Below are 22,551 nucleotides of genomic sequence, written 5' to 3' on the forward strand. Positions count from 1 at the left end.
CCAGGCAAAGGGAGTCCCAGGAGGAGGGAATCTTGGGAGGAGGTACCTGCCTGGAGTGGGACTGGATTGGATAGACTCTCAGGTTCTCCCCCTGGGAGGCTCAAGGGGAAGAAAAGGGCAGGATGATCGTCTCTAGGCTGGAAGGTCATCTTGTCCATCCCCCAGCCTTCAGGCAGGATCACCGCCAACCCCCAGAGGGTGGAGAAATCTATTCTTAGAGCCCTTCGGAGGAAGCATCACATCACACTCAATTATCCATGCCAGTGGCTAATAGCACTCCCTATCAAGAAGCCGTGGCTGTTGGTCAGCGCAAACTAAGATTTATGCTGCCCAGAAGTTAGAACCGGAAGTGGTTCGGGCCTCGGGCCCGGGGTTGGGCATATCAGAGAGCCAGCAGGCCATTCCGGACCCTGGGAGAGGGTGGGTTGGGAGGAGGGAGAGGGAGGTGAGTCACCGGAGGGCAGCGGGACTGGGAACTCCTGGGAGAGGCCAGACACGCATCTAGGGGCTGCTGGGTGGGTCCTTCTACATTCCAGTCGCTTTTCCAGCAAATGCCAAAGGAGTCTGACTCTGTCTGCACAGAGGGGGCCCTGGTTGAAGAGAGAGGGCCCTGAGGGTGTGGCGTGAGTGTGGGTGTGCGCCCACGTGCCCGTGTGTGCGTGCGTATGCCCGTGTGTGTTTGCGTGTGACTTAAACTGCTTGTCTTGGTCCCTTCTGGTTGCAGGGCGAGTCTCCCTGCGTGAAGTCCAGCTCCGCTCTGCCCGCCCCGGGCCCTCCGCGCCGGCCCTGTGGGTGGAGAACTGTGCGTGCCCCCAGGGCTACGTGGGGCAGTTCTGTGAATCCTGCTCCCCTGGTTATAAGAGGGAGATCCCCTCCGGGGGACCCTACGCCAGCTGCATCCCCTGCACCTGCAACCAGCACGGCAGCTGTGACCCCGAATCAGGTCAGCGCTCCTTCCAGGTCCTGGCAGGCACAGGCTGTCCCAGCTTCACCCTCACCCCTCACCCGCCAGGCATCTGGGCCGGGAAAAGGGGCACCGGGCCTTTTAGGGCTGAGACGGTCTCCTCTGCAGTCCTCTGTCCCGCTCTGAGGTTCTCTGGCTCCCACCAGGGTCGGGCCTGGCCACGGTCCCTCGGGATCTCTCTAGAGAGGGTCTGTTCCTGCCGAGATCCTGGAATCAGCCCAGCCCAGCATACGGAGCCAGGTCTGACATCTGGATCGGGTGAGCGGCTAGCAGCTCCCAGACAGGGCAGACTTCCGATTCCCCATCTCTATATAGCACATTCTCGGGCCCACGTGGCCGCTCGGGGTTCTTCCAGTCCTCCCAGATCATGCCGTCCCAGCCTGGGGTGGGGAGCCACCCACTGTCTGGATTTCGTTAGCCTCAATTTTTTTTTAATGGTATTTGTTAAGCACTTACTAGGTGCTGGGCACTGTACTAAGCGCTGGGGTAGATACAAGCAGCGTGGCTCAGTGGAAAGAGCACGGGCTTTGGAGCCAGAGGTCATGGGTTCGAATCCCGGCTCGGCCACTTGCCAGCTGTGTGACTGTGGGCAAGTCACTTCACTTCTCGGTGCCTCAGTTACCTCATCTGTAAAATGGGGATGAAGACTGTGAGCCCCACGTGGGACAACCTGATTCCCCTGTGTCTACCCCAGCGCTTAGAACAGTGCTCGGCACATAGTAAGCGCTTAACAAATACCAACATTATTATACAAGATAATTGGGTTGGACACGGGCCTCACGATCTTAATCCCCATTTTACAGTTGAGGTATTTGAAGCTTAGAGAAGTGAAGTGACCAGCCCAAGGTCACACAGTAATAATAATTGTGGTATTTGTTAAGCGCTTACTATGTGCAAAGCACTGTTCTAAGCGCTGGGGGATACAAGGTGATCAGGTGGTCTCACGTGGGGCTCACAGGTTTTTTAATCCCCATTTTACAGAGGAGGTAACTGAGGCACAGAGAAGTTAAGTGACTTGCCCAAGGTCACACAGCTGACCAGCGGCGGAGCCGGGATTAGAACCCATGACCTCTGACTCCCAAGCCCGCGCTCTTTCCACTGAGCCACGCTGCTTCTCTAGAAGCAGCAGATAGATAAGTAGATAAGGGGTGGAGCTGGGATTAGTACCTAGGTCTTTCTGACTCCTAGGCAACACTAGGCCATGTTGCTTCCCTCCTTCAAGGTCACCTGCTTCTGCTTCCTTCCTCCCAATCTCCCCTGTCCCTTGTCTCCTGCTGCCGTAATCCTGGCAGTTTTCTTGGTCTCTGATCTCTCCCACAGGGCCTCCCAGCAGAGAAAACGCATGGGAGAAACGAATGTGGAGAATGTGGAGAAAACGCATGAATGCACTAATTGCCTCCTGAAGCCTATCTCATTCAATGGGTCCCCTGGCCGACCCTCTCTGGGCCTCAGTCTCCACATCTATAAAATGGGAGGGCTCTGGCAGGAGGCCCAGAGTCGGGAGCAAGGGGAGATCCCATCTCTGAAATGTTTGGGAGATGCAGGCGGATGAGGGATGTTTTCTACCCTCCTAGGAATCTGCCAGTGTCAGCATCACACCGAAGGGCCCTCCTGTGAGCGCTGCGTTGCAGGCTTCTACGGAAACCCCTTCGGGGGCCATCCCGATGACTGCAAGCCGTGCCCCTGCCCCGGCCCATCGATGTGCATGGCCATCCCGGAGAGCGGGGAGGTCGTGTGCACACACTGCCCTCAGAACCAGAGAGGTGAGAGCCTACAGTCCTACACACGCCACTCAACGGGGGAGGGAGGCCGAGGTAGTGGAGACTCCCTCCTCTCCTCTGGAGAAGGGGGACAAAAAGGCCCCCCTGCTGAATCCTCCCTTCAATCCCCACAACAGAGCAGAGTTGGGGTAGAACCGGCTCTGACCACATCAGGAGGGCTGGGTTCTGGGAGGGAATTCTCAGCACTGGAATGGCAGGGAAACTCTCTGGAGAATGTGGCTAAAGAGGGTCAGGAGTAGTTTGGGCTGGAGGAAGGGGACCGTTTCAATTCCAAGTTCCAAGTAAGAAGCAGGAAGTGTTGGGCGTTCTTGGGATGGTCCTCTGGTGTGAGGGGAAGTCTGCATTTTAGCGGGCCTTTTCTCTGGCCTGGAGACTACTAGCCATCCGTCTGCCAAGAGTCGGATGGTCTCCATTCCTGGCCCAACACCTGCCCTTGCTTCTGAACTCATTCACCTCAGCCTGCCTATCCCTGCCCTCGGGGAACCTTCCTTCCTCTATTAGGTCCTGTCACCAACTCCCCAGAAACCAGCCAAGGCCCTGCTCACTGACCGTCGTGTCTGGCAGGGATGGAAGGCGAGGAGGTGCTGGTTGTGGGTGGGGCCTGCTCTGGGAGCTCTTCCCCTGCTGTTCTGTGGTCCTAGCAAGTGTTCCCCCCGCCGTCTGTGGGACAGAGCCAAGACTCCTTCCTGGGTCCCCTCTCCTCCCTCCAGGGCGGCGGTGCGAGCTGTGTGACGATGGCTTCTTCGGGGACCCCCTGGGGAGGTCCGGGCCCCCCATCCCCTGCCGCCCATGTCAGTGCAGTGGGAACGTGGACCCTAATGCCGTGGGCAACTGCGAGCCTCTGTCCGGCCGCTGCCTTCGGTGCCTGCACAACACATCGGGACCCCACTGTGAGCGCTGCCGGGAGGGCTTCTACGGGAGCGCTCTGTCCCCAGCTCCTGGGGGAAATTGTACCGGTGAGCACAGAGGGTCCCATGGTGAGGGGGTGGGAGGGAGCGTCCTCTGATCCCGCTGCCCCTCTCCAGCCCCCAGCAGACCCTGTCCTTGCCCCCTGCTCCGAGCTCCAGGTGACGGTTCAGCTGGCGGTGGGAGTGTGTGTGACAGTCCTGCGGAGATGTGGCCTCGGGGAGCAAATGGAAACCAGCAGGCAGTTCACCCACGCTGCCTGGGGGTCGGGGGGGAAACGGGGTGTTGAGGGGGGGAAGCTGAACTGCCAGAAGCCCTTGCTGGAGCCCGTCCACTCCCACGGGTGCTCTGCACAGCTCGTCTCTCCCTGCAGCTCCACAGACAGTCACACTGGCCTGAGCCCTTAGATGCTGCCCATTCATCTCTCCTGACAGTGCCTCTGTCAGGAGTTTGGGAGCGGCCTTTCCCCTGTAGGACGTTTGGGGGTGTCTCCGCTGCAGGGAGAGCCCAGGGACTCTGTGGGAAGCCAAGGGTTGGGCCACCTCCAGGGCATCCCCTTCTTCCCTGAGACCCCCCGCTTGCCTCCGCTGCGACCGAGTCTAGTTGCTCCTTCCCCTCCATCCAGCTTGCAGCTGCAACCAGGTGGGGTCGGCCAGGGACCAGGGGGAGTGCGATCCGGTGAGCGGCCAGTGTTCCTGCCTCCCCCACGTGACGGGACGAGACTGCAGTAGCTGCAGCCCCGGGTTTTATGACCTGCGGGCGGAGAAGGGCTGCAAGAGGTAGGGCTGGGCTCGCTCTGGAATTGCTAGAACATCGTGGGGCCTGGGCATCAGAGGTAGACAGTCAGTCCACCCCAGCACGCGGCAGGGAGGCATAGCCCGACACCAACCCGTGCCAATGACCCAGGGGGGCTGGGGATCTTTCACATGGCAAAAGGGGGCCTTGTCCAGATGGGACGTGAGCCAGAAGGACTAGAAACTCACTCCAGAGCTCTCTCAGCCGGTTCTCCACCAGGTGGGCATCTTGAGGGGGGCACAGCAAGGGAGGCAGAGGGGAGTGTCTGGGTTTCATTCTCATTTACGGGGCTCAGAAGGAGCCCAGCTCAGGGCTTTGGCTTTACCTGGGTTCTCATTCATTCATTCAGTTTTATATATTGAGTAGTTACTGTGAGCAGAACACTCACTAAGCGCTTGGGAGAACACAATATAACAATAAACAGACACATCCCCTCCCCACAGCCAACTTGCAGTCTAGAGTGGCAGAGAGACATGAGTATAAATAAAGAAATTACAGATATGTACATAACTGCTGTGGGACTGGAAGAGGGGATGTATAAAGAGAGCAAGTCAGGGCGACTCAGAAGGGAGTGGGAGAAGATAGGAGGGCTTAGTTCGGGAAGGCGTCTTGGAGAAGAGGGTTCTCCCAACTGCATCATCCTGTTTCTCTCCCCCTCAGCTGTGAGTGCCATCCAGTAGGCTCCAAGAAGAAGCACTGTCACCCGGTCACCGGGCAGTGCCCATGTCTCCCTGGAATTACCGGGACGGCTTGCGGCCAATGCCGGCCCGGCTTCTTCGGCTTCTCCGCCAAGGGCTGCCGAGGTAGGGGACTCAGCAAGGGTCACGCGACAAGCCCGAGCAGCTCTCGAGGCTGGGCCGGGTTGTTTGACCGGAGTGACAAGGAAGAAAGAAGGGCTGACGTGGGTGACTGTTTTGACCTGGGCTCAGAAAACTAAGGTGCCTTTGGAGAAGTGGGTGGATGCCTCTGGGCTTCACCAGCAGCCCTACAGGATAAGACCCTAGGTCTGAAGAGAGGGACCACCCTTCTCCCCCAGGCTCCCAGACATCAGCCTCTGATCATCAGCCTGACCACCCCACTGTTGGTTTTGGGGCTCTGCTGTCTGGGGATGAATCCCTCAAGAAAAGAGAGGAGTTAGCAGGGATCCTCAGTAGCCAGGATCTTGGATTCAAATTCTGACTTCGCCGACTAACAGTTCACAGGGCCCAGGGAGCACCTTCTCCTGGCGACTGGCATTGCCCCTTGTGAGCCACGGATCAAAGGGGCTGGGTGGGCAGAGGAAGGATGCAGCAGGAGGATCGCAAGTTAAATGTTAGGAGGAACTTCCTGGTCCAGAGAATTTAAAGCTGAGCAAGTAAATAAGGGGAGAGTGGAGGGAGGGGAATGTCTTTCCCTGGAGACCTTTTAAGACCAGCTTCTGTGGAAGATGACAGAATGATAACTCGAGGATGAGTTAGTGAAGGGGAGTCCTCCAACCGGGGAGGGGGCTGATTGAGTGACCTTCCCAGGGGTGCAGTCTAGGATCCACCCAAGGCATTCCGGTTCCAGATCAGGCGGGACCCTCCCGAGGCCCTGCCTTGGGTGTGACCCATCGGTAGAAAACAGGAACACGTACGTGCTGTAGGAAATTCAATCTCCGGCCCGGAGCCGGAGAGAAGCCGATTGCTTCCTTAACCTCCCTGGCTTCCACCCTCGTCCCCAGCCTGTAACTGCTCTCCCCTGGGCTCCATCACCCCCCAGTGCCACGAGAACGGCACCTGTGTCTGCAAGCCAGGATTCGTGGGCTACAAGTGTGAGCGCTGCCAGGTGAACTTCTTCCCCAGCGCCGACGGGACCCGGTGCCTGGAGTGTCCCCTCTGCTTCTCCTTGGTGAAGGATGAGGTAGGTGTCCTTCTCCCCCGCTGACCAAACCCCGGCTTCAGAGCCGGCCTGAATCCTTGGCCTTCAGCCTAAAAGAAAACTCGGAGTGAGACTAATGAAAATTAGTTAGTGGTCCCATGAGAAATTGCGTGGGCTGTGCCTTTCACTTTCTCTTTCCTTATGATTTAGTTTTCCTATGAGTCTGCAAGCAGGGAGAAACCCGGTTTAGGCTTGCTTAGCATGGTGCCAACAGACGAAGCAGCCAGGCCCGGTGGTTAAACCCCAGGTCTGGGAGTCAGAGGACTTGGGTCTAATCATTTGTCACTTGGGCAAGTCACTTCTCTTCCTTGAGCCTCAGAATACCTACCTCGGTGCTCAGTATAGTGTAAACACCTAACATATACCACTTTTAAAAAAGCAACAGCTCAGGAAGCAGGTGTGGCCTAGTGGATAGAGATGGGCCTGGGAATAAAAAGGATCCGGGTTCTAACCCTGGCTCTGCCACTTGTCTGCTATGTGACTTTGGGCAAGTCGCTTCACTTCCTTGTGCCTCAGTTACCTCATCTGTAAAATGGGGATTCAAACTGTGAGCCCCTCATGGGCATGGACCCTGTCCAATCTGATTAGGTTGTACAGTGTCGGGCACAGAGTAAGCAATTAACAATTACCACAGAAAAAGAATGCAGTGGTAGAGGCACGAGAAGGAAGAGGGAAGAGAAGAGTAAAGGTTGGTGTGGCCCAGGTAGACGTGCCCAAGTGATTTTGAAAACTATCTTCACTGTCCTCTGAAAGCACATCTCCAAAAGGCCTTCCCATCCTAACGGTCATGACAGGGCTGCCCAAGAATTTAAATTCTCAAAATCCCTGGCAGTAGGAGGCATTTATTTTTATACCCTATTCCGTCCCCCTAGCTATAATTTTCACTGATGTCTCACGCACTGTATTGTAAACTCCTGGAGGGCAGGGATCATGCCAACTAAGTGGAGATCTAATACGCGTTCTCCCTCCTATTTAGACTGAGAGCCCCATGTGGGTCAAGGACTATGTCCGACCTGATTCATCTGTACGTACACCAATGCTTAGAACAGTGCTTGACACATAGTAGACACTTAACAATTCCATAATTATTGTAATTATTATTTGTAAGCCTATTACATCTGACTAAATACCTTGATCGGCCAAAGTCTTCTCCTATTCCTTGAACTTGGAGGTGCTTCATGTCCCAGTTCGGATCTGGGTCCAGGTTGGCTGGGTGCCCTTACCTTGCCCGAAGTCCACCCGGTGCCCCGTCCTCCCACACTGCCCTCGTGTTCCCTGTAGGCCGACAAGCTGAAGGCCAAGCTGAAAGGGTTGGAGCAGAGCCTGCAGAGACCCGAATGTGGGAGCCCCTGGCAACACTACCTGGTGCAGGGTGATGCCCCCCGCGGGGACTCCTACCACAGCCCCCATCTGCTGCAAGGTAAATTGGGGGGGGAGGGGTGACAGGGGGGGAAGGGTTGGAAAGCATCATGGTGTAGTGGATAGAGTACAGGCCTGGAAGTTAGAAGGTCACGGGTTCCAATCCTGGCTCCACCACTTGTCTGTTGCCTGACCTTGGGCAAGTTACTTGACTTCTCTGTGCCTCAGTTACCTCATCTGTAAAATGGGGATTGAGACTGTGAGCCCCAGTTGGACTGTGTCCAACCCGATTTGCTTGTATCCACCCCAGTGCTTAGTAAAGTGCCTGACATAGTAAGCACTTAACAAATGTCACAATTATTATTATAATATTACTGATATGAGCTGGTAGGGGAAACCCAGAGTCAGAAAGGACTCCCCGCCTCGCCTCTTGGTGCTTTTGAGATTTCCTTGACAAGAGAACAGCTTTGTTCGTCCATTACCAACCTCTCATCCCTCTGTCAGTCAACCCCAGGGCCCAGACCGGAGTCTTAATCCTGTCTGTATGCCCCATCGCCCTCCCTTGAGCCAGAGTGAGGCTGAAGAGCGGCCCATCAGTGGGTCCCCCAGCAGTGGTTTAGGCCCTTTCACGAACTTTGGCACGGTAATGCCAGAGGGTGACAGCACCCAGGCACAGCGGAAGACCCCCAGGGAGGAGAGAGGCTGGGGTTTGTAAGGGAGAGACAGTGTGGCCTAATGGAAAGACTATGAGCTGGGAGTCAGAGGACCTGGGTTCTAATCCCAGCTCTGCCACTTGTCTGCTGTGTCAGTCACTTGTGACTGACACTTCACTTCTCTGTGTCTCAGTTACCTCATTTGTAAAATGGGGATTAAGAGTATGAGCCCCAGCTGGATTATGGACTGTGTCCAACCTGATTATCTTGTATCCACCCCAGCGATTAGTACAGTGCCTGGCACATAGTAAGAACTTAACAAATACCATTTAAAAAAAAGCCTGCATCAGAAGCAATGTGCCTAGCCACTAAGTGCTTAACAAATTCCATTATTATTATTACTGTTATTATTAAAAGGACTACAGTCGTGCCCTGCACCCAGCAAGCTGGATAGAGCACTGCCCAGGGTGTGGGACCCCAGAATTGAAGTCGTCCCTCTCGCTCCATGCCCTCAGAGACCCTCGGAGACTGACCCCTGGGTCCTTGCTCGCCACAGGTGCCCGGGACGCTTTCCTGGAACAGATGACCGCACTGGCAGCATCCGTGAAAACCTCCTGGAGCCAGCTGCAGACCGCCAAGGGGAACACCAGCTGTGCCCGGGACAGCACTGAGAAGACCTGTACCCTGCTGGCCGACATCGGAGCCGAGCTGCAGTCCGCGGAGCGGGAGATCCGGCAGGCGGCCGACCTGCTCTCCACCATGGTATCTGTCCGTTCCCCGCGGACCCTTCCAGGCCTGTCCGGCTAAATCCGGCCCGTTGGGTGGTTTCCCTCCCCTCTCCTACTTCCTCTCATTTTTTTTTTTACCTTTTAAAGGTGATTCCTCAGGATGCCCTGAACCTCCCCACCAACTGGAGTCTCCTGGCAGCGGAGTCTCGTGCTCTGGCTGAAAGGTAAGCCCCGTCTCAGCCTTTGCAGGTGTCTGCCAACACACTACACATTTGGGGTGACACATCTAGACACATGGGCACCCACAGACACAGCTATTGGCCCCAGCATTAGCACATCTTCAGTGCCCAGGATGTTCAGTCTCATGCCCCCCCGCTCCCCTTACATACATTATATGACGCCTGTTTTTTTTGAATGGTATTTGTTAAGCGCTTGCTATGTGCCAAGCACTGTATAAGCACTGGGGTAGTTATAAGCTACTCGAGTTGGTTCCTGTCCCACAACAGGGAGTCTTAATAACAGCCTTAATACCCATTTGACAAATGAGGGAACTGATGCAAGAGAAGCGAAATAAGTTGCCCAAGGTCACCCAGGGGACAAGTGGCAGAGTGAGGGTTAGAATTCAGGTCCTTCTGACTCCCAGGCCCGTGCTCTATCCACTAGGTCACACTGTTTTCCCTACCCAACTCTGGCTTCACTGTCCTGACTCCAGACTCCTGACTTCCTGACTCCTGGCTATCCAGTTCCCTTATTCTCTCCCAGAATTCAAGAGGTATTGGTAGTAATGCTGTCTATTAAGTTCCCATTAGATGCAATACCGAATACTAAGTGCTTGGGAAAGTACAACAGAAAGAAGTGACAAGTTCCCTGCCAAAATGGGCGTATGCTCTATTGGAAATTCGGTCAATAACATATGAGAAACAGCATGGCCTAGTGAAAAGAGTCAGTCAATCATATTTATTGAGCACTTAATGTGTGCAGATCACTGTACTAAGCGCTTGGGAGAGTGCCGTACAGCAATCTTACAGACATATTACCTGCCCATAACAAGCTTACAGGCTAGAGAGGAATTTATGGAGAAGTTACTGTGGGCAGACCAAAGGAAAGCACATTAGAATTAGTAGACACGATCCCTGCCTTCAAGAAGTGTAGAGTCTGGTGGACCATGACTTCATATTTTTTGGTACAGGTTCACCCTTGTCACTCACTACTATTTTACTGGATTAAACGTTTCAAAGTTTCCAAAAAGCCAAAGAGCAGACCTGGGAGTCAGAAGTCCTAGGTTCTACTCCTTCTAATCCTGGCTCCGTCACTCAACTTTGCTGTGCCTCAGTTACCTCACCTGCGAAATGAGGATTAAGACCGTGAGACCTATGTGGGTCAGTGACTGTGTCCAACCTAATCGTCTTGTATCTACCCCGGCGCTTAGTTCAGTTCCTGACACTTAGTAAGCACTTAACGAATGCCTTTAAAAAAGTATATTTTCAAGGGGGTAATCAGAATAAATAATAGAATGTGCAGTTGATTAACTATATATAGACAGGTTCTGAGGGTGGCTACAATGCATAGATGTAAGAGATGGATGACAAGTTGATTCAACTTGTGGTATTGGGAATGAATTAGGGAAGCCCTGTTGGAGGAAGCGGGGATTATAAGAGGGCATAGAATATGTGGAGCACTGTGGTTTTTCCCCTTACCTTCAAAAACCCACCCCTGGGGTGTTCAGAGAGGTCTGAGGCCAGAAAGAGACTTCCAGGTTTTTTTTTAATTTATGGTATTTGTTAAACATTACCTCTGTGTCAGGCACTGTACTAGGCAGTGGAGTGGATACAAGGTAATTAGATTGGACACAGTCCATGTCCCACATGGGGCTCACAGCTTTCATCCCCATTTGACAGATGAGGTAACTGAGACACAAGAGAAGCAAAGTGGCTTCCCCGGGGTAACCCTGCAGACTAGTGGTAGATCCGGATTAGAACCCAGTTCCTTCTGAGTCCCAGGCCCATGCTCTGTCCACTAGGCCATGCTGCTGCAGCCTTAGATTCCTGGGATCTGCATGTTGAGAGGGAGCGAGTGCTAGGCCCCGGAACAGGCCTTCCAGCCCCCAGGAAGTTTGAGTTTGAGAGCTGGATTTAGGCCCGGTATCATCACCCCCTCCAATGGCTCCCCCGATAGAAGCCACTAGGAGACCCTGATTTCGTTGCGTCCCCACTGAGGTGACCCGTTCGCCTCTTGTGGACACGGGCTTCTCCACACAGCCACGTGGACATGGCAGCCAAGATCGAGAACGTGGCCAGGAGAGCCACGATCGCTTCCAACGCCAGTTTCAGTCTTGTGCGGAGCCTCTTGGAGGGCGCGGCCGGCCTGGAGGCCCTGCTGGACCTGCAGAACAGGTAAGGCCTGGCAGGAGGCACTCCAGCAGGAGATGCCCAAAAGAGTGGCGGGCACCCTAGGGCTGGTGGCTGGCAGACTGGGTTGCTAAGCCCCTCACCACCACCACCTGTGCTCTCCAGTGCTCTCGCCACTCACTCTCATTAGGTACCAGGAGGTGCAGCGAGCCCAGAAGGAGGTCGGCACAGCCATGGCGGAGTTGGCCATTCAAGCCAAGAGCACTCTGACTGCTGTCCAGCGCGCCAGTGCCAACGGAACCCGGGGCCTTTCTGAGCTCTCTACCCATGGAGAACTGGTCAGCATGGATACCCTGATCCTGATGGACACCTCTGGGGGAGCGTTAGGGGGTGGGTGGGTCAATTTAGAAGCAGGGCTTGGGCTGATCACTCATTCGATTGTATTTATTGAGCTCTTACTGTGTGCAGAGCACTGCACTAAGCTCTTGGGAGAGTACAATGTAACAATAAACAGACACGTTCCCTGCCCACAACCTGATCCAGAGGCAGGCAGCATTACTTCAGCATCGTCCTCTCTTTTCTTCCAACTCCCCACATTTATCAAAATTCTCAACACCCTTACTACTTCCCCGTTGGCCTCGGCACTTGGCTTTCATTCATTCATTCATTCAATAGTATTTATTGAGCTCTTACTATGTGCAGAGCACTGTACTAAGCGCTTGGAATGTACAAGTCGGCCACAGATAGAGACAGTCCCTGCCCTTTGACGGGCTTACGGTCTAATCGGGGGAGACGGGCAGACGAGAACAATGGCAATAAATAGAATCAAGGGGAAGAACATCTCGTAAAAACAATGGCAACTAAATAGAATCAGGGTGATGTACAGCTCATTAAACAAAATAAATAGGGTGATGAAGATATTCATTCATTCAATAGTATTTATTGAGCGCTTACTATGTGCAGAGCACTGTACTAAGCGCTTGGGATGAACAAGTCGGCAACAGATAGAGACAGTCCCTGCCGTTCGACGGGCTTACGGTCTAATCGGGGGAGACGGACAGACAAGAACAATGGCACTAAACAGCGTCAAGGGGAAGAACATCTCGTAAAAACAATGTCGAACGGATGAGTACAGTGCTGAGGGGGTGGGACGGGAGAGGAAAAGGGGGGAGAAGAGGGTTTAGCTGCAGAGAGGTGAAGGGGGGGGTAGAGGGAGCAGAGGGAAAAAGGGGGGAGCTGAGTCTGGGAAGGCCTCTTGAAGGAGGTGAGCTTCAAAAGAGGCAGTAGTGAGGATGCCAAAACAACCACCGCGGGGCCAATACCCAGCCCTCCAAGAATTGGTTGAATGCCTCCCACTCCCCACCAAAGGCCAGATTGCCTCCTTCCAATCCCCCCTACTTGCGTTCCGAAATCAAGATGTATCTTCCTTCAGGCCCCAGAGACCTCAGCTGAGGACCTAGCCAAAAGAGCCCAGGAGCTGGGGCAGACCATGGCATCAAAGGAGCATTTGGTCACCGAAGCAACCCAAGACTTGCTGTCCTCCTCCAGGGAGGAACTTCAAAAGATACGGCCATTTGTGCAGGTGAGGCCTGACCCCCCAGCACTTGGGAAGGGGTCCTTAGCTGCTGGAGCCCAGAGAGAGGCAGAGGAAGAGAGTGTGGCATCAGATGACACTCTCTGAGCTCTATGACAGTTTCTTTTTCCACTGATTCAATCAATCCATCAATGGTATTTATTGAGCACCTATTATACTATACTTCTTGTAATAAGCGTGCCAAGGAGAAAGAGCACCACCCTAGGAGTCACAGGACCCAGATGCTAATCCTGGGTCTGCCAGTATCTGCTGCGTACCCTTGGGCAAGTAGCTTCACTTCTCAGTGCCTCATCTGCAAAATGGGGCTTCAATGCCTACTCTCCTACCTGCTTACATTTTGAGCCCCATGGGAGACCTATTATCTTGAATCTACCCCGGCACTGGGTAAAGCGCTGGCACATAGTAAGTGCTTAACAGATATGACAATTTCTATTATTATTATTATCCTATTGTTCTCTCCCAAGCTCTTAGTACAGTGCTTCGCGTATAATAAACGCTCAATAAATACAGTTGAATGAATGAATGAATTATGATTAAGTGCTCGGGAGAGTACAGTTAGTAGAGAGGATCACTGCATAAATGGAGTTCACAGACTGGTTGGGAAGACAGACATTAAAATAAAAGATAGGTGAGGGAAGCAACAGTATAAAGGTACATAAATGAGTGCTGTAGGGGCAGAGGGTGGGGGTGAGTACCTAGATGTTGGGAGGGTATGGATTCAGGTGATGCATTAAAGCTGGGAAAATAGAATAGGGAGGCGAGAGATTGGTCAGGGAAGGCTTCCTGGAGGAGATGTAATTTTAATAAGGCAACGAAGATGGGAAGAGTGCTGGTTTGTCTGATGTGAAAGGGGAGGTTGTTCCAAGCGGGAAGGAGGGCGTGAGCAAAGAGCCGATGGCAAGATCGATAAGACCAAGGCCCAGAGAAGGCTGATTTAGAGGAGAGAAGTGTGCAGGCTTGGTTGTAGTGGGAGAGGAGTGAGGATAAATAATGGAGAGAGAGAGTTGATTGAGTCCCTTGAAGCCTATGGTCAGAAGTTTCTGTTTGTTGCAGAGTTGGATGGGTGACCATTGGAGATTTTTGAGCTGTGGAGATATGTGTAAAGAATAATCTTTTATAAAAATGATTTGGTCACTGGAGGGAAGTATGGACTGGAGAGGGACAAGGCTGGAGGCCAGCAGGTCAGCAAGGAGGCTGATGCAGTAGTCGAGGCAGGATATGACACCTTCATTCGATCGTATTTATTGAGTGCTTACTGTGCGCAGAGCACTGTACTAAGCGCTTGGGAAGTACAATTCAGCAACAGAGACAATCCCTGCCCACAACGGAATCACAGTCTAGAAGGGGGGAGTCAGACATCAAAATAAGGAAACAGGCATCAGTAGCATCAATATACATAAATAAAATGATAGATATATACACATCATGAATAAAAATAAATAGAATTATAATTATAAATACGTACATATATACACAAGTGCTGTGGAGTGGGGAGGGGGTGTAGAGCAAAGGGAGCAGGTCGGGGCAATGGGGAAGGGAGGGGGAGCAGAGGAAAACGGGGGCTTAGTCTTAGTCTTAGACGTGTGTTTGAACCATTGTGGTGGAAGTTTGAATGGAGAGGATGGGAAGGATTCTAGAGATGTTGTGAAGGTAGAACTGACCTGATTTAGTGTCAGACTGAATATGCAGCTTAGAGGAGAGATGAGTTGGGGATAATGCCAAGATTATGGGCCTGTGAGACAGGGAGGATAGTGGTACTGTCTAAAAGTTAGGAAGGACAGGTGAGGACAGGGTTTTTGTTTTTATTTTGTGTACGGGTCTACGTATTTTATGTTGTTTTAATTGTTTCATTGCTCCTTTTGTGTCTGTCTCCATTCCCTTCTCCCAGTTTGTATTCTTAGACTGTGAGTCCCTTGAGAACCAGGGGAGGTATTTAATTCCTACCTGTGTTTTCTTTCCCAGAACTTAGTACAGTACTCTACACGCAATAAGCACTTAAATACTATGAAGTAGAGAGACAGAGGAAGAAAAGGCCTCGAGAAGCTGTCATTCTAAAGGGGGAATAGGACAGGGTCAGTTATAAACAGACTCTTAAATCCCAGAGACAGAGCAGCCTTCACAGCCGGATCAGGATGAACCTAAACAGTCTGGCATAGATAAAAGTCAGGGCCTCGGGAAGGATTTCCTGGAGTGATGGGGTGGAGGGAAAGGGGAGACTGGAGTGACTGGCATATCTGGAGCCAGGTAGAGATTGAAGCACCATGCCATCTTGACTCTAAGATTCCCCTTCTTCCAATCCTGGTGCCTCCTCACCGGGAGGAAATGCCCTTCCTGTTAACCTTCACCCTTACTCTTCTCTCCTCAGCTACGCGAGGAAGCAGAAGCTGCCCTGGCCCAGGCCAATTCAGCAGTCATGGGAGGACAGGCCACGGTCACTAATGCCAAGATCCTCCTGGCTGACTTGGAAGGTAACCGTGATCGAGGACAGCCTACTGTGACAAACTGAGAAGGGGAAGTGGGTTTGTTATCCCCACTGTACAGATGCGGAAACTGAGATTCAGAAATGGCGGAGCACCTGGCACAGGAGCTGGTCTTCAGTCCAGGGTTGACTGGGACGGGTCATTCCCCTTTGTGTCCCTGGCCACCGCTTTGGTCTTGATGAGGTGGTCCCCTCACCAGTAGGTTGGGATTTGGGAGGGACAGTAATGCCATCTGCTCGTTCTGCTGGCTAGAACCCCCAGACTGGACATCGGTCAATCAGTAGCATTTATTGAACACTTACTCTGTGCAGATCAGTGTATTAAATATGTGTGTGTGTATGTGTGTGTGAAACACTTCACTTTCTTCTTCTGTGGCACAATCTATCCGATTAGACTGTAAGCCCGTCAATGGGCAGGGATTGTCTCTAACTGCTGCCGAAATGTACATTCCAAGCGCTTAGTACAGTGCTCTGCACATAGTAAGCACTCAATAAATACTATTGAATGAATGAATATCCAGGCCCTCAAACAGATAACAAGGGATAGTTATTTCCCTTTATTTAATTGTCTCAGTTGAAGATTTCATGAAAGGTTTGCTCCATTTCTCTAAATCTTGAAATAGGTAGTTCTCAATAAACGATTAGAGATTTTCACCCTGAGAGCAAAACCATAGCTAGCGTGGACATTTCACGCATGGAATACCCATCTCTGGGCAGCATTGCCCTTCCAGTTTACTGTGAATGATCTTTCCAGTGATTGTTTTTCTAAGAAACGATAAGGGAAAGGAGTGTAGACCCTATTTGTAACCCACAAAAGCCTCGAGTTTGTTCAGGGTTCCAATCTCCCTTCGGTAATTCTTCACAAGATCAAAAACTAAAAGGCTTCTGGGCATTGCCTAACTTCGCTGTGCTGGGTTCACAGGAATGAAGAAAACTTTTCCTCAGCCGAAGAACCAGGCTGCCCTGAGGAGAAAGGCAGGGGTAATCCAAGACAGGCTTCTCAGCGATGCCCAAAAGAAGACTAAACAGGCGGAGAGAATGCTGGAAAATGCTGCATCTGTCTCCACCGTGGCTAAAAAGAGAGTCAAAGAAGCCGAGATGGTGGCCAAAGAGAGTGCCAAGGTCAGAGTGGCTAGGGGGTCATGTGAAACCGGAAAGGAAATATTACCCCCTTTCCAGTCAGTGAGCCAGATTTTGACATCTTCTTAATTAACTGGGACCAAATTCTAATAGACGGTTTGATCTGAACTTATACTCTTATTGAGGCTGACCTCATTTCTTGGATTTTAGGAAGTCCGTTTAATTTAGGGGCAGGCAGTGTTCGCTGTTGGAAAACCCTGAATTGGGAGTAGAAAATATCCAACTCCAATTCCAACCCTGCCACTAGCTTCCTGAAAATTGACCAGCTACTTAACCCTTCTGTGCCTCAGTTTTCATACTTGTATAAGGGGGAGAATAAGTTGAATTTAACTTTCAAGGCAGAAGAAAGTTTGAGTGATGTTGATAGCATATGAGTCAAGTGCTCTGAGTTCTTTGGTATCATTTAGAAGTAACGTGGCCTAGTGGATAAAGCACGGGCCTGGGAGTCAAAAGGACCTGGGTTCTAATCCCAGTTCTGCCACTTGTCTGCTGTGTGACCTCGGGCAAGTCACTTAGCTTCTCCGTGCCTCAGTTACCTTGTCTGTAAAATGAAGATTAAGGCCGTGAGCCCCATGTTGGGCAGGAACTCTGCCCAGCCAATTTGCTTGTATCCATCCCAGCACTTAGTATAGTCTGGCACATAGTAAGTGCTTAACACATATCACAGTTATTACTACAACTACTTCTACTAAAAGCAATAAGAATGATATTCATAACATTGTCACCTAATGATGGTTGTCTCCTTAACGGTTGTCCCCTTAACTGTGTGCCTCTTCTTCCTGCGTGCCCTGCCATGTTCCTGCAGCGTGCCCAGGCCTTGAGGAGGGAGAGCAAGCAGGCTCAGAGGCGCTCTGGCAAGCTTGCGGGACAGATACAGAAGACGCTCAGAGAAATCTCCCACCAAGCGTCCGGAGCCAAGGAGCAAAGTCGGAAGCTGGAGGAAGCTGAGTGGGTAAGGTGTTCAGTAGCTCCTCCTCCCCACTCGCCTTCCCCTTGACACTGCACTGTTCCACGTGCAGAAGTGAGCTACCCCAGAGGACAGTAAAGCATTTGTCTGCTGGCTTGTAATTTTTCTGGGGAAAGGGGGTAGAGTAAAAATGATAACTGTGGAATTTGTTAAACACCTTACTAGGTACTAAGCACTGTTCTAAGCATTGGGGTAGATACACGATAATCAGTCCCAGCTGGGGCTCCCAGCCTGAGCGGGAGGGAGAACAGGCATTGAATCCCCATTTTGCAGCCGTGTGAACTGAGGCACAGAGAAGTTAAGTGCCTTGCCCAAAGCCACACAGCAGACAAGTGGCGGAGGCGGTATTAGAACCCGGGTCCTCTGACTCCCAGGTCCGAGGCCTTTCAGGTAGAAGGAAAGGGAAGGAGAGAGGCAGTGGCTGCCAGATACCATGCTCTGCTTCTGTCCTCTCCCAACCCTACCCCCCAAATGACAACATCCAGGATGCTAGCAATCCCCAGTAAATCCCATTTCCAGAAGCTTCCCCCAGTGTCCCGATATCTGAGGAATCCCCCTCGCCTGCTGATATATAATAATAATAATGTTGGTATTTGTTAAGCGCTTACTATGTGCAGAGCACTGTTCTAAGCGCGGGGGTAGACAGAGGGGAATTAGGTTGTCCCACGTGGGGCTCACAGTCTTAATCCCCATTTTACAGATGAGGTAACTGAGGCACAGAGAAGTTAAGTGACTTGCCCACGGGCACACAGCTGACAAGTGGCAGAGTTGGGATTCGAACCCCTGACCTCTGACTCCAAAGCCCGTGCTCTTTCCACTGAGCCACGCTGCTTCTCCAACCCTGATCACATGCCAATCTCTCTCGGAAGGTAGGAGCCGGACTGAGCGAGTTGGAAAAGAGCGTGAGGGAAGCCCGTAGCTCCCTGGAGATGGACGTCCAGGCCTTGTCCGACCTGCTCGGCAGACTGAGTGAGTAGACCGAAGGCTGAGCTTCTCAGCCCCTGGACTCTGTTGGGACTTGATTTAGATCTTTCCAGAAGGTTACCCCTTCTCCTCTGTGCCCCAGGAGGCACCTTTCCTGGCAGACCCGGTCTCCTCCTTCCCTCCCCGGCCTATCCAACCCGGAACCTCACGTGTGATTTGTGGGCCACAGTAGCGTGTGGTACGGTCCCACTGGTGGTGTGGCGGTAGGTGACCCTCGAGGGCCAGAGCCCCAGGCACCTCACTCCTTCCCACTTGATGGGGCTGACCATTCGATCGTATTTATTGAGCGCTTACTCTGTGCAGAGCACTGTTCTAAGTACTTGGGAGAGTACAACAACAGATCCATTCCTTGCCCACGACAAGCTCACAGACTAGAGTACTAGGTGCTGAGCTCTGCTTCCCATTATCCTGGAGAGCTGGGACCGACTCCCCGGGCCTCAGTTTCCCCACCTGGGCAGTGAGGTTAACAATACTTCCCGGTCCATTTAAACAGCCTCGCTGAATGCCCTCAGTGGGTTAAACTGGTCACCCTTAAGCAGCCTCCCATCTGCGTTACCCGTTGGGATTAATCGGCTTCTGTGACAACACCCGGAGGAACCGATGGGGCCCGAGGGTTCCTCAGAGCTCAGGGCTGCTCCCGTCTCTCCCCTCCAGGGAAGCTCCGGACCAGCACGGCTCCGATCGTCTCCCTGAATGAGACCCGGCAGCAGCTGGAGCGCGTGAAGCGGCGCCTGGCCGAGCCGGGGCCCCTGGCGGGGAAGCTGAGCCTGCTGCGGCGGGAGGCAGAAGAACAGCAACTCCAGATCCAGGACTTGGAGAGTGACATCGAGGAGATCCGAGCCGACAGGAAGAACCTGGAGGACGTTCTCCGCAGCCTGCCGGAGGGCTGTGCCAGCTGGCAGTGAGAGAATCTTGCCCTGACCCACACGCTCACCCCTACCCATCCCGATACGGGCGAACAAATCTGCAGACCCACGCGCTCATTCTTACCCACCCACCTCTACCCACCTTCACAACTGCACGGTCATGCTGCAACTACACAGGCGTGCTGCTCGGCGCCAAGTTAGAAAACTCACCGGCCCGTAGTATCCTGGAATCTTCCCTAGGTGCACAGCCAGGGAATGGGGCACCCTCCTTTTTGACTCTGAGGGACTCCAGGGTGAAGCATTAGCCTAGAACCAGTGACCAAACGAACCTCCTGCTCGGTGAAATGTTCATCCTCAAGCCGCACGGGTGAGACCTTCCCTCCCACACCATCCCATCCTGTCCCGCTCCTCTCCGAAAAAGTGCCAGCTTCCCCTTTCTACGGCACGGCCCACGGTAGAAACGGTCATCTAGGACTCCCAACTCCACTGTCTGAGGTGCACCTGGGGCACCGGCACCCCGTCGGTGGGAGGTTTACATTTGTGTACAACGTTTTCCAGACCTGTAATTACATATAATTCACATTTCCCGCGTTGTTTCTCCCAAATAACCGCTTTGATTGTGATGAAGCCTGCGTTTCCTCTTGCGGTTGCCTCCCCAATGAGTCCGGACCATGTTGGGAAAGAGATTGAAAGACCGGATCAGTGGCTCAAGGCGAGGACCGCCGCGTGTGATGAGGAGATCGTGTGTGATGGTCCACATCCTCGCTCAAGAGCTCCCATCCTGGGCGGAGTCCCGCAGCCAGCCGCAGCTGGACTCCTGGGAAGAGGTCAATGACATTAAGCTACCCCGCTGACTTCCACTGCCCTTCAAGCAAAGTGGAGATTTGCCCTCATCTCGCTCAAGCGAGCAACATCCAGCAAGCTGCTCACTGCCTGACTGGGGCTCAGAGCTGCTTGGTCTCAATCTTCAAGGTCACTTCTCCCTCCACTTACCCTTCCGTGGATGCTCTGGGCCTGATGGGCTAGTGACGGGTTGAGCTAAAAGAGGGAAGAGAGAGGGAAAGCGGGGAGGAGGAGCAATGCTGTGATTTAGGCGCAGTGAGGAATCCGCTGATCTTCCTCAGTGTCGAATCCCCGGGGATCGTACAGGGACTTGTGGAAAGGGATCTCCAGCCCCGTGGAGGCTTTAGGTCAGCTGCTGGCGATGAAAAGCAACGCAAAGGCTATTGTCTTTAACCTGGAAATAAAAGCTCCCCAGCTCAGATGTGGGAGAATGCGTGTGTTCGCCCTCGTGTTAACGGTGGTCTGTCTGCGCTGACGGTCAATCTGTGTTCTCTGTCCACACACTCGTCCCCTCTCCCCCACACAAGGCGGTCGCTGTATAAAGGTCCGAGGGGAGTCTCTGGGAACAAGCAGAAGTGGGTTTTCTGCAGGCTCCTGTACCCTCCCTCTCTGCTGTGTCCAGTCCATTCCAGCTTTGTTTTGCGGCCGTCCTGCCTCCTTCTTAGCCAAACATTTATTCTCGGCCATCTCCAAGCCCTAGAGGGCGTTCCCCATCCGTATGTTGAACGCTGACCTTCTCCCGTCTCCAACTGCGAGGGTCCGGCCTGAAATCTTTTTGCTGTTTTCTGGGTTGGATTGCCATGCTTGTAACAGTAATACTTATTATGGTACTTGTTAAACGCTTACTATATGCAAAGCACTGTCCTACGCCCTGGTAGATACAAGTTAATCAGGTTGGACACAGTCCCACACTGGGCTCGCACTCTTAATCCCCAGGTTTTACAGATGAGGTAACCGAGGCACAGAGAAGGTAAGTGACTTATCCAAGGTCACACAGCAGGCAGGTGTTGGAGCCGGGATTAGAACCCATGACCTTTCGACTCCCAGGCTCGTGCTGGACCCACCACAACAAGCTGCAGAAGGGAAAAATACCTCCTTTCTGCTTCTCGGTTTAGTGGCATTGGGACTATGTGTCCTTGGATTTCTGTCTGAGTGTGTCATGGTGTTGGGCGCCAGAGAGCCAAATCACTTTTCCTCTGGGTAGGATGTCCGGGCAGTTGACTCAGCAGTGGGGCATGATAAATCAATCAATCACATTTATTGAGCACTTACTGAATCTAGAGCACTGTACTGTGTTTGGGAGAGTACAGAATAATTCATTCATTCAATAGTATTTATTGAGCCCTTACTATGTGCAGAGCACTGTACTAAGCTATTGGGATGAACAAGTCGGCAACAGATAGAGACGGTCCCTGCCGTTTGACGGTAATCGGGGGAGATGGACAGACAAGAACAATGGCAATAAAATACAGACGCATTCCTTGATCACAACGAGTTTATAGTCCAGAGGGGGAGACCGACAGTAATACAAATAAAATTCATTCAATAGTATTTATTGAGCGCTTACTATGTGCGGAGCACTGCACTAAGCGCTTGGATTGTACAAATCAGCAACAGATAGAGACAGTCCCTGCCCTTTGACGGGCTTACAGTCTAATCGATAAATTATGGATATGAACGTAGGTGCTGTGGGGCTGGGAAGAAGGATGAATAAGGAGATCCAGTCAGGGAGACACAGAAGAGAATGGGAGAAGAAGAAAAGATGATTGAGAGAAGGCCTCTTGGAGGAGATGTGCTTTCAATAAGGCTTTGAAGGTGGGGAGAGCATGGCTCAGTGGAAAGAGCATGGGCTTTGGAGTCAGAGGTCATGGGTTCGAATCCCGGCTCCGCCACTTGTCAGCTGTGTGACTTTGGGCAAGTCACTTAACTTCTCGGTGCCTCAGTTCCCTCATCTGTAAAATGGGGATGAAGACTGTGAGCCCCACGTGGGACAACCTGATTCCCCTGTGTCTACCCCAGCGCTTAGAACAGTGCTCGGCACATAGTAAGCGCTTAACAAATACCAGCATTATTATTGTCTGTCAGATACGAAGAGGGAGTTCAGGAAATAAAGAAGCAGCTCCTGGCCCAATTGAATGGCAATATGTGGAGGAAAATGATCAACCAGGGAACAAACGAAATGGAAGATTAGCGTGCATCGCCTCCATAGCTGGGGTAGGTGAGGCCCATGGCATTCCCAAGATTC

The 22,551-nt window shown here is 52.4% G+C and overlaps 1 protein-coding gene across 1 annotated transcript in view; it reads left to right on the forward strand.

The window, feature by feature from the left end:
* The window catches only part of LAMC3 (laminin subunit gamma 3), a 56,224-nt gene extending 35,476 nt beyond the window's left edge, over positions 1-20,748 (forward strand). The window contains exons 12-28 of the mRNA XM_029063535.2: positions 725-943; positions 2,539-2,727; positions 3,456-3,701; positions 4,277-4,430; positions 5,107-5,249; positions 6,149-6,327; positions 7,627-7,765; positions 8,914-9,119; positions 9,233-9,309; positions 11,344-11,478; positions 11,624-11,771; positions 12,866-13,015; positions 15,393-15,495; positions 16,429-16,628; positions 17,452-17,598; positions 18,483-18,582; positions 19,252-20,748. Coding sequence (XP_028919368.1) covers positions 725-943; positions 2,539-2,727; positions 3,456-3,701; positions 4,277-4,430; positions 5,107-5,249; positions 6,149-6,327; positions 7,627-7,765; positions 8,914-9,119; positions 9,233-9,309; positions 11,344-11,478; positions 11,624-11,771; positions 12,866-13,015; positions 15,393-15,495; positions 16,429-16,628; positions 17,452-17,598; positions 18,483-18,582; positions 19,252-19,502 — 2,786 coding nt within the window. The 3' untranslated portion in view covers positions 19,503-20,748. The remainder of the gene's footprint in view (positions 1-724; positions 944-2,538; positions 2,728-3,455; positions 3,702-4,276; positions 4,431-5,106; positions 5,250-6,148; positions 6,328-7,626; positions 7,766-8,913; positions 9,120-9,232; positions 9,310-11,343; positions 11,479-11,623; positions 11,772-12,865; positions 13,016-15,392; positions 15,496-16,428; positions 16,629-17,451; positions 17,599-18,482; positions 18,583-19,251) is intronic.
* The last annotated feature ends 1,803 nt before the right edge of the window (positions 20,749-22,551 follow it).

Source organism: Ornithorhynchus anatinus, chromosome 4 (genome assembly GCF_004115215.2).
Source record: "Ornithorhynchus anatinus isolate Pmale09 chromosome 4, mOrnAna1.pri.v4, whole genome shotgun sequence".
Lineage (NCBI taxonomy): Eukaryota > Metazoa > Chordata > Mammalia > Monotremata > Ornithorhynchidae > Ornithorhynchus > Ornithorhynchus anatinus.